Consider the following 12237-nt stretch of genomic DNA (forward strand, 5'->3'; position numbering starts at 1 on the left):
GCATGGGTTTTCTCTGGTTGCTCCGGTTTCCTCCCACGCTCCGAAGACATACAGTAGGTTAATTGGCTTCAGTAAAAATGTAAATAGTCCCTAATGCGTGCACAGGATAGTGTTGGTGTGCTGGGACCGCTTGTCAGCGTGAACTCGGTGGGCCGAAGGGCCTGTTTCCGCGCTGTATCTCTGAACTGAACAAAACTAAACCTACGCTGGGTCCGCCAAGGCTTACTAGATCTCCTGATTGCTAACTGTTTTAACTCCCATTCCCACTCTGGCCTTTCTGCCCTGGACCTCCTCCATTGCCAGAGTGAGACCACAAGCAAACTGGAGGAAGAGCACCTCACATTCCACTTGGGTAGCTGACAAACCAAATGGTACAAACAATGACTTGTCCAACTTTAGGCAACTCTATGAACCCCACCAAACCTCCACCACTTTCTTCCCCCCTCTCCTGGGCCACACAGACTCCCACCAATCTCCCTGTTTCTCCCTCCCAATCTCCGTTGCCACTGAAAGCAACTTGGACTTTGAAAATGGAGCCAAAGCCCGGTGACTCTTGTATGTGGTCTCAGTGGACTATTTCTGTACACTTTGTACTTAATCCAGGATTGGGCTTATATATAGTAATACTTTGCTGAAGTGCATGCAGAAATAGAATTTCACTGTACCTCGGTACACGTGACAATAAAGAACCATTGAAGTGGGGCAAACATTATTATTGGCGCTAAAGGCTGGAGTGCAGGTTTTAAACTTTAGAATTGAACGTTTTTGAGCTGATACTGTTCACCGTAGTGTGGACCAAGAAAACTACTAAAGGTCCTGTCTCACTTTGGCGATTTTTTTAGGCGATTGCCGGCGACCGTCAAAGTCGTAGCAGATTGCCGAAAAAAATAACCGTACGACATTGCCCACGACAATCCCCGCGCAAGCTAAGACAACCTACCACCTAGGCGACGGCAAGCTGATGAAAACCGGCAACTCAGTCTTCGCTACCTAGGACGTCCATTACGACAGGGACCACGGCAAGCAAGACAACCAACGAAAACCTGCACTTATGTGAAGGTGTCACAAGCACAACTCACACGTGAACAAACCGACAGCAAGGTCCGTCCAGTGAAATTTCTAGGTATATTTTGCATTTGTTTGAAGTGCCCGTTTAAAAAAAAAAAAAGATTTTTGCATGCAATTACCCATCTTTCATAGGAATATGTTGTTTTTGAATAAAGTTGATTTTGTTGATTTCTTTAAAAATAGCTGTCGGAACTTATTGAATTTCTAAGTACTTTTTCATGACCGGTCGCATTCAATTTGACCATTAAAATCAAACGCTGACACACGCGCTGCGCTATGAGAACTCTTTTCATTCATTCATTTAGATCAATGAGGCAAACACAGACACAGGCAATTCACGACGTTTATTAAAAGCCAAAGCTCACACATAGACAGACGCTACTAAAAAGATATACTGAGTTTTACTGCTGTGTTGTTTGTAGGGGAAATGCACTACATTTCCGTGAGGACAGCAAGGCCCGGCCAGCCCTTTTCACACGTCAATGCCGCCTCCGAGCATGACATCTGTGGTCTAAACCCGTCCACTGAAAAGCAATTGGGCGGAGTCCGCAATGCATGCAGTTTTACATCTTTCATAGGAAAAAATGTTGTTGAATAAAGTTGATCTTGGTGATTTAAAAAAAAACAGGAGTCGGAATTCATTGAAATTCTAAGTACTTCACCATGACATGTCATTCACAGAATCTAGTAGCATTCATTTTGACCATTAAAATCAAACGCTGACACACGCGCTGCGCTATGAGAACTCTTTTCATTCATTCATTTAGATTCTAAACTAAACTAAAAATATTGATCAGAAAAGGTGCCCCTATGATCATAAAGCATTAAACAAAAATTAAAAATATTGCGTATGATGGAACTCTTAAATGCAGGCATTGTATCCAGCAAACTAAATCAAATGGCACCTCATCTGTGGTGCTTCCTATACAACAATTAGTTATCACCCCCTCTTTTATAGTTTTGCACTCTGTATTTTACACTTTGTGTACAAAGATAGACAACAGGTGCAGGAGTCGGCCAATCGAGCCAGCACTGCCATCATGGCTGATCACCCACAATCAGTACCCCGTTCCTGCCATCTTCCCACACCCCCTGACTCAGCTATCACTAAGAGCTTTATCTAACTCTCTCTTGAAAGCATCCAGAGAATTGGCCTCCACTGCGTTCTGAGGCAGAGAAGTCCACAGATTTACAACTCTGAGTGAAAAGGTTTTTCCTCATCTCCGTTCTAAATGACCTACCCCTTATTCTTAAACTGTGGCCCCTGGTTCTGGACTCCCCCAACATTGGGAACGTGTTTCCTGCCACTAGCGTGTCCAATCCCTTAATAATCTTATATGTTTCAATAAGATCCCCTCTCATCCTTCTAAATTCCAGTGTATACAAGCCCCGATGGGGTTTAACCCAGGCGATTATTTGCATGCTAGCCACAGAAGCAGATCTACAATCACATGTTACGATCGCTACTCCTGCAGCAGCATCTCTCACACTGTGGACGGCTCGATTGTAATCATGTATTGTCTTTCTGCTGACTGGTTAGCTCGCAACTCAGCGAGTTGTGAATCTGTGGAATTCTGTGCCTCAGAAGGCAGTGGAGGCCAATTCTCTGAAAGCATTCAAGAGAGAGCTAGATAGAGCTCTTAAGGATAGTGGAGTCAGGGGGTATGGGGAGAAGGCAGGAACGGGGTACTGATTAAGAATGATCAGCCATGATCACATTGAATGGTGGTGCTGGCTCGAAGGGCCGAATGGCCTCCTCCTGCACCAATTGTCTATTGCAACAAAAGCATTTCACGGTACCTCGGTACACGTGACCATGAACTAAACTGAACTGATCTCCCCTTTGCTCTATCTATTGTGCTTGAGTTTAACAGCTGGACTTACGTATAGTATTTTCTAATCTGTTTGGATAGCAAGCAAATCAAAGCTTTTCAGTGTACCTTGGTACACGTGACAATAAGAAACTGAATCCTAATCCTTTTACCCCAAAATTTAGTGGACAAACAATTAACGTCCAGGTGAATTTTGTGTCCATTGAGTAACGGGCTGGGAAATCACTGCTGGTGCCTCTATTCTGACCATCGCGTCGGACGCACGTGAAATGGCGTCAAGCCCTCCACAACGCAGCTCTGATCCACCTCTGGTTGAATGTGAAGGTTTGTTGAGGGACGGGATCACTGTAGATCAGTCAGAGCAGCGGGCACCAAACCTGCAGAAGATCATCAACCAAATGTCAACTCAAGTGTCTCCATTAACGCACCGCACACAAGCTTGGTCAGACCCTGTAATAATCATGGCATCGAACTCCACAACTCCCTGACAGGGGCCGCACAAGCAGATCGAGTGGTAAAGAAGGCGTACGGTAAGCTTGGGAAGGAAACTGCAGATGCTGGTTGACACCGCGGATAGACACAAAAAGCTGGGGTGACTCAGTGGGTCAGGCAGCATCTCTGGAGAGAAGGAATAGGTGACGTTTCCAGTCTGAAGAAGGGTCTTTACCCGAAATGTCAACTATTCCTTTCCTCCGGCGATGCTGCCTGACCCGCTGAGTCACTCCAGCTGTTTGTGTCTGTCACCGTGTACAATGCTTCCCTTCATGGTCCAAACATTGAGTATAAGAGTCAGGGAGTCATGATGCAACTTTATAGGACTTTGATTATTTGGAGTTAATTTGGAGTATCACATGCAGTTCAAGTCGCCCCATTGCAGAAAGGAAGCAGAGGCTTTGGAAAGGGTGCAGAGGAGGTTCTGCACAGACACCGTGGGCCGAAGGGGCTGTTCCTGCGCGGTACTGTGTAATGTTCTATGTTCCAGTGAGGAATGGTTGTGGAAGGATCTTTCTCGCCCTTACCTGCTGGTCCTGGTATCTCCAGCCTAATTAGGACGGCGCAATTCACAAAGAGCACTGAGATATTCTTCGTTGCGAGGATTAATCTGCAAGGCCTTTTCAAAGCATTCAACAGCTTCAGAATTCTCCCCGGCTTGCTGGTGAAGAAACCCCAGGATACCGAAGGCTCTGCTGTTGTGCGGGTTCCAGTTAATTTGCCTTTTTGCAATCCTCTCCAATTCAGTGTAACAACGTTTCCAATATTTCCTGCGGCACTGGATTTTAAGGCCTTCCATAAAATGGTGGATGGCGTTGGATTCAGATTTGGTGTGATCCCGTTCATATAATCCAAGCTGTAACTCTATTGCCTGCTTTTTATCTGGAGTAACATTCTCTAATCTCTGGAGGTTGTGGTACATCTCCGCTGCCTTGTCTAGTTCACCATTCATTAAGCAGATCTCGGCAAAATCCAGCTGTGCAAATATAAACGAAGGCTTCAGTTTAAATGCCGTTCCAAAATGGAGCTTGCAATGACGGATCAACTCAGCCTTCTCGCTAGAGTCTCCACTGCCTCGATTTCTACGCAGAGCCATTAGCTTTTCCCTGTAACAGATACCCATTTGATGGTGCAAGAAGGCAGCGTCGGGAGTGAATTCTACGGCTTTCTTCAACAGCCCTATCGCTTTATCAACATCATTCTCTATTCTGTAAAACTTTGCTGCATAGCGGAGCATAAATGGAGAATCTGGGGTTGACCGCAACGCTTCTTCAACCAGTTCATTCGCTTCCACGTTTTGCTGGAACTCTTGGAGCCTGAGGGCCAGCATCACCCTGGCCACAGATTCACCCGGATCCAGCTCCAGCACCCGTCTCAGCTGTCTCACCAACTGACTCTCTTCCGGGTTTTCGTGGATCCCGGAAATCGATTCCAGACGGTACAGAGCGGTGGCGTAGCCCATGGCCCACTCCACGTTGTCGGGATCTTCCTCCAGAGCCCTGGTGAAACATTCCTTCGCCTCCTCATAGCACTGAGAGCCGGAGCTAAGCAAAGACCACCCCTTCTCCCCCCACACCTCGGGCAGCATTGCCGTGACGTGTGGGCCCTGGGTGATGGGGCCACACGTCACCTCCAGCTTGTCGAGGTAGGACTGGGCCTCGCTGAGTTGCCCCATGTCGTAATGCAACCAGGCCCGGTTGCCATGGGTGACGATGCTCCTCCTCTCAAGTCCATCCCCGTGGATCTCCCTCAGACGCCTCTCCGCCTCCTCTAAGTCACGGAGGGCTTCTTCGTGGTTGCCCTGCAGGTAGTTGACGTAAGCCAGCTGGTTGTGCGGCACGCCTTGGCGCTTCCCGCCGACGATAATCGAATCATGCAACCTCCGCTTCACGTCGTCTAGGTCGACGTCGTCCATCTCTAGGCCCCACGTGAAGTGGCACTGAAGCTGGCTGAGCTTCACCAATAAGGACTCCTTCAGTGCGTCGCTGCAAGAGACCACAAGGCAATCAGAGGGACTAGACACAAAAAGCTGGATAACTCAGTGGGTCAGGCATAATCAAGGACGAGTCGCACTCTGGCCACTCCCTCTTCTACCCTCACTCATTAGGCACGAGCTACAGAAGTGTCAAAACGCACACCTCCAGATTCATGGAGTTTCTTCCCAGCTGTTAACAAGCAATTGAACCATCCTATCACCAACTAGAGAGTGGTAATGACTCCCAGCTACCTCATCAGTCTATTATTTATCAGACTTTACCTTGCACTAAACGTTACGCCCTTTATCCTGGATCAGTGCACTGAGACCCGGGTTCGATCCTGACTACGGGTGCTTGTCTGTACATTCTCGCCGTGACCTGCGTGAGTTTCCTCCGAGATCTTCAGTTTCCTCCCCCAACACCCCAAAGACGTGCAGTTTTGTAGGTTAATTGGCTTGGTATCAATGTAAAATTGTCCCTAGTGTGTGCAGGATGGTGTTAATGTGCGGGGATCGCTGGTCGGGGCGGACTCGGTGAGCAGTCTCCGTGCTGTAACTCGAAAGACTAAAAACGAAGCTTCTATACTCATCCACCTAATGTCGGCGTTAGTGGGTGAGAAGGTCCTGATCTCCGGTATCACTGTGCAAAGTGAAGATGTCCCTTACCTCATGCTGCTGTTCAGGATTCCGTCTTCCTTCCAGGAACTGTGTGGACCAGAGGCAGCGTGCGATGTTTTTATAGTCCACTGGATGGGCCGAGTCCAGATAGGTCATCCCCTGAAAGGGGAAATGAAACTGAAACTAGAAACTGAAGCAATTGAGCCTTATCTTTCACCTGTGCAAATTGGTTTTGAAATTGATAAACCTTGGGTCAAATCCGAAACCAGTGATGTTCGATTGACAGACGAGTGAGGGCAAACATTCACTTCATTTCTTAATCCTTACACGTGCAAATTACAACCACATCTCAAGAGTTAAGATTAGGATTAATAATAATAATAATAATAATGACAATGATGTCTAGGATCCGAGGGCACAGACTCAGAATAAAAGGATGTATCTTTGGAAAGGAGTAGCGAAGGAATTTCTTTAGCCAGAGGGTGTTGAATCTGTGGAATTCATTGCCAAGGACAGCTGTGGAGGCCAAGCCAATGGATATTTTTAATGCAAAAGATTGACGGATTTTGATTCATACGGGTGTCAGAAGTTATGAAAGAAGGCAGGAGAATGGGGTTAGAAACATAGAAACATAGAAAATAGGTGCAGGAGCTAGCACTGCCATTCATTGTGATCATGGCTGATCATCTACAATCAGTAACCCGTGCCTACCTTCTCCCCATATCCCTTGTTTCCACTAGTCCCTAGAGCTCTATCTAACTCTCTTCTAAATTCATCCAGTGAATCGGTCTCCACTGCCTTCCGTGGCAGAGAATTGCATCAAATTCACAACTCTCTGGGTGAAAAAGTTTTTTCTCAACTCAGTTTTAAATGGCCTCCCCTTTATTCGTAGACTGTGGCCCCTAGTTCTGGACTCCCCCAACATTGGGAACATTTTTCCTGCATCTAGCTTGTCTAGTCTTTTTATAATTTTATGCGTCTCTATAAGATCCCCTCTCATCCTTCTAAACTCCAGTGAATACAGGACTAGTCTTTCCAATCTTTCCTCGTATGACAGTCCCTCCATCCCAGGGATTAACCTTGTGAACCTACGCTGCACTGCCTCAATAGCAAGGACGTCCTTCCTCAAATTAGGAGACCAAAACTGCACACAATACTCCAGATGTGGTCTCACCAGGGCCCCATACAACTGCAGAAGGACTTCTTTGCTCCTGTACTCAAATCCTCTTGTTATGAAGGCCAACAAGCCATTAGCTTTCTTCACTGCCTGCTGCACCTGCACGCTTACTTTCAGTGACTGGTGTACAAGGACACCAAGGTCTTGTTGCATTTCTCCTTTACGTAATGTGACACCATTGAGATAATAATCTGCCTCCTTATTTTTGCCGCCAAAGTGGATAACTTCACATTTATCTACATTATACTGCATCTGCCACGCATCTGCCCACTCACTCAACCTGTCCAGGTCACCCTGCAACCTCCTGACATCTTCTTCGCAGTTCACACTGCCACCCAGCTTTGGGTCATCAGCAAACTTGCTCGTGTTACTTCTAATTCCAAAATCCAAATCATTAATATATATTGTAAACACCGAGCCTTGCGGCACTCCACTCGCCACTGCCTGCCATTCTGAAAAGGACCCGTTTATTACTACTCTTTGCTTCCTGTCTGCCAACCAATTCTCTATCCATGTCAATACCCTACCCCCAATACCATGTGCCCTAATTTTGCTTACCAACTTCCCGTGTGGGACCTTATCAAAGGCTTCCTGAAAGTCTAGATAAACTACATCCACTGCCTCTCCTTCATCCCTTTTACTTGTCACATCCTCAAAAAATTCCAAAACATTAGTCAAGCAGGTTTTCCCCTTCATAAATCCATGCTGACTTGGACCAATTCTGTTACCGCTCTCTAAATGTGCCGTTATCACCTCTTTAATAATTGACTCCAGCATCTTCCCCACCACTGATGTCAGGCTAACTGGTCTGTAATTGACCGTTTTCTCTCTCGCTCCTTTCTTGAAAAGTGGGATAACATTAGCTACCCTCCAATCCACAGGAACTGATCCTGAATCTCCTTGAGACCATCTGGCCCTGGGGATTTATCAGCCTTCAGTTCCATCAGTCTACCCAATACTATTTCTCGCTGAATGCTAATTTCTTTCAGTTCATCTGTCTCCCCTGATCCTCTGTCCACCAATACACCTGGGAGATTGTTTGTGTCTTCCTTAGTGAAGACAGATCCGAAGTACCTGTTCAACTCATTTGCCATTTCCTTGTTACCCATAATAATTTCACCCCTTTCTGCCTTCAAGGGACCCACATTTGTCTTTACTAATCTTTTTCTCTTAACATACCTAAAGAAGCTTTTACTCTCCTTCTCTATATTCTTGGCCAGCTTCCCCTCGTACTTCATCTTTTCAGCCCGCATTGCCCTTTTTGCTATCTTCTGTTGTCCTTTTAAAGTTGCCCACTCCTCTGGCTTCCCACCACTTTTTGCTATCTTATACATCTTTTCTTTTAGTTTTTATTCCATCTCAAACCTCCCTTGTCAGCCACGGTTGCCTCTTACTCCCCTTAGAATTTTTCTTCCTCTTTGGAATGAAATGATCCTGCATCTTCTGGATTATGCCCAGAAATTCCTGCCATTGCTGTTCCACCATCATACCTGCTAGGATCCCTTTCCATTCAACCTTGGCCAGCTCCCCTCTCATGCCTTCATAGTCCCCTTTGCTTAACTGCAACACTGACATTCCTGGTTTAACCTTCTCCCTCTCAAATTGCAGATTAAAACTAATCATATTATGGTCACTACCTCCTTTACCTTGAGTTTCCTTATTAAATCTGGTTCATTGGACAACACTAAATCCAGAACTGCCTTCTCTCTGGTGGGCTCCAATACAAGCTGCTCTAATAATCCATCTCGGAGGCACTCTACAAACTCCCTTTCTTGGGGTCCAGAACCAACTTGATTTTCCCAGTCTACCTACATATTGAAATCCCCCATAACTACAGTGGCATTACCTTTGTTACATGCCAATCTTAACTCCCACTGCAACTTACACCCTCTATCCAGGCTACTGTTTGGGGGTCTGTAGATAACTCCCATTAGTGTCTTCTTACCTTTACAATTACTCAACTCTATCCACGGTGACTCTACATCGTCAGTCCCAAAGTCACCCCTCGCAAGGGACTGAATTGCATCCCTCACCAACAGAGCTACCCCACCTCCTCTGCCCACCTGCCTGTCCTTTCTATAGGACGTATAACCCTGAATATTCAGTTCCCAGTCCTGATCCTTCTGCAGCCACGTTTCTGTAATCCCCACAAAGTCATACCTACCAATCTCCAACTGAGCCTCAAGCTCATCCACTTTTATACTTATACTTCGCGCATTCATATATAGTACTTTTAATCCTTTGCTCATCACCGCTTCCACATCGATTCCTATTACACTTGGCCATTGTCTCCTATTGCTTCGTGAGCTTTCTGTCCCATTAATTCTGGGGTGTTTCTTACTTACTCCTATACTCTCTTTCCCTTTGTCTCCATCCTTGTCTATCTCATTTGAAACACCCATTGAGAGGGTTGAGAGGGAAAGACAGATCAACCACGATCGAATGGCAGAGTAACCTTGATGGGCCAAATGGCCTAATTCTGCTCTTCTAACATGAACATCAATTCATAGTCTGATCTCGCCCTGCACTCCTGTTTCTGCTTGTTTCCTGTTATACTTGAGATTAAAAGTACAAAAGTTTATCAGCCTTGAACACATTTAATGATTCAATTTCCACTCCTATCTGGTTTGTGTAGTTCCGACCATTCCTCTCGACAACATTTTAAATCGAAAGCTATGGCTCCTATTTATAAATACCGTCACGGAGTCCGACAGCACAGATCAGACCCTTCAGCCCCAACTCCTCGGTACGAACCAAGCTGCCGAAACAGGCTAGATCAGCGATTCCGTGAGAGGTCGCGAGGGGTTCTCAGAGAAATAGTGATAAATAGGCCAATCATATGTCAATGCATTTTGGAGTCATTTTTGTGTTTAATTTCATATTCGCAATTTTATTACACACGTACGGCATAGTCTTGGAAAATTCTTGGGTATTATAATAGTCTTCAACCTGTTATCTATATATATATTACTAGAACTCTCGGTTTGTTTGTGTGTGTACATGTGTTTACCAAGATGCCCGGGTTGAGGGTCGGGAGAGGTAGAAACATAGAAACATAGAAAATAGGTGCAGGGGTAGGCCATTCGGCCCTTCGAGCCTGCACCGCCATTCAATATGATCATGGCTGATCATCCAGCTCAGTAGCCTGTACCTGCCTTTTCTCCATACCCCCTGATCCCTTTAGCAAAAAGGGCCACATCTAACTCCCTCTTAAATATAGCCAATGAACTGGCCTCAACTACCTTCTGTGGCAGAGAATTCCACAGACTCACCACTCTCTGTGTGAAGAAATGTTTTCTCATCTCGGTCCTAAAAGACTTCCCCCTTATCCTTAAGCTGCGACCCCTGGTTCTGGACTCCCCCAACATCGGGAACAATCTTCCCGCATCTAGCCCCTCCAACCCCTTAAGAATTTTATATGTTTCTATAAGATCCCCCCTCAGTCTTCTAAATTCCAGCGAGTACAAGCCGAGTCTATCCAGCCTTTCCTCATATGAAAGTCCTGCCATCCCAGGGATGTGGGGGTAGTGGGGGTGGGGGGAGGGGGAGTGGGGGTGGGAGGGAGGGGGAGTGGGGGTGGAGGTGGAGTGGGGGTGGGGTGGAGGGGAGTGGGGGTGGCGGGTGGGGGGAGGGGAGTGGGCGTAGGGGGTGGAGGGAAGGGAGGGGGAAGTGGGGGTGGGGTAGACCAATACAGGAGTGGGTGAGTGGGGGGGGGGATAAGGGGAATTGAGTGGGGGAGGGTGCTAGACCAATACAGGAGAGGCTTTGGGTCCACGGCTCGCTCTGGCTGCAGCGCTGGCGCCATGGGGCCGAGGTGAGTGGCACCCTCTCCCCTTCCCTGTCCCCCCCTCTCTACGAGGAATGGGTCTATATGGCGCCAGTGTGAAACGGCCTTTAGTGGTCAATGGACTGGAGCTGTACGTGACGGATTTGTGTATCATCACCTGACTTACTCAAGTGCAGACACATGCATGGTCTCCATCGGTCCTGCCTGTGCTTCCTGGTGTGCAGGTACAGTCCCTCATTCACCCACGTATTGTATACACTGGAATTTAAATGGATGAGAGGAGATCTTATCGAAACGTATAAGATTATTAAGGGGATGGACACGTTAGAGGCAGGAAACATGTTTCCTCCCCCAACACCCCAAAGACGTGCAGTTTTGTAGGTTAATTGGCTTGGTATCAATGTAAAATTGTCCCTAGTGTGTGCAGGATGGTGTTAATGTGCGGGGATCGCAGGTCAGTGCGGACTCGGTGAGCAGTCTTCGTGCTGTAACTCGAAAGACTAAAAACGAAGCTTCTATACTCATCCACCTAATGTCGGCGTTAGTGGGTGAGAAGGTCCTGATCTCCGGTATCACTGTGCAAAGTGAAGATGTCCCTTACCTTATGCTGCTGTTCAGGATTCCGTATTCCTTCCAGGAACTGTGTGGACCAGAGGCAGCGTGCGATGTTTTTATAGTCCACTGGATGGGCCAAGTCCAGATAGGTCATCCCCTGAAAGGGGAAATGAAACTGAAACTAGAAACTGAAGCAATTGAGCCTTATCTTTCCCCTGTGCAAATTGGTTTTGAAATTGATAAACCTTGGGTCAAATCCGAAACCATTGATGTTCGATTGACAGACGAGTGAGGGCAAACATTCACTTCATTTCTTAATCCTTACACGTGCAAATTACAACCACATCTCAAGAGTTAAGATTAGGATTAATAATAATAATAATAATAATAATAATAATAATAATAATAATAATAATAATAATAATAATAATAATAATAATAATAATAATAATAATAATAATAATAATAATAATAATAATAATAATAATAATAATGACAATGATGTCTAGGATCCGAGGGCACAGACTCAGAATAAAAGGATGTATCTTTGGAAAGGAGTAGCGAAGGAATTTCTTTAGCCAGAGGGTGTTGAATCTGTGGAATTCATTGCCAAGGACAGCTGTGGAGGCCAAGCCAATGGATATTTTTAATGCAAAAGATTGACGGATTTTGATTCATACGGGTGTCAGAAGTTATGAAAGAAGGCAGGAGAATGGGGTTAGAAACATAGAAA

At 46.0% G+C, this 12237-nt stretch overlaps 1 protein-coding gene across 1 annotated transcript; it reads right to left on the reverse strand.

The window, feature by feature from the left end:
- Positions 1-1434: 1434 nt before the first annotated feature.
- Positions 1435-11576, reverse strand: LOC144601180 (interferon-induced protein with tetratricopeptide repeats 5-like). Its single transcript, XM_078413139.1, has 4 exons — positions 11551-11576; positions 6034-6144; positions 3920-5377; positions 1435-3277 (listed from the first exon to the last, which is right to left on the reverse strand). The coding sequence occupies exons 2-3, from the start codon at positions 6036-6038 to the stop codon at positions 3943-3945; spliced, it is 1440 nt and encodes a 479-aa protein (XP_078269265.1). The 5' UTR covers positions 6039-6144; positions 11551-11576; the 3' UTR covers positions 1435-3277; positions 3920-3942.
- Between the last annotated feature and the right edge of the window lie 661 nt (positions 11577-12237).

This window comes from Rhinoraja longicauda, chromosome 16 (assembly GCF_053455715.1).
Source record: "Rhinoraja longicauda isolate Sanriku21f chromosome 16, sRhiLon1.1, whole genome shotgun sequence".
NCBI lineage: Eukaryota > Metazoa > Chordata > Chondrichthyes > Rajiformes > Arhynchobatidae > Rhinoraja > Rhinoraja longicauda.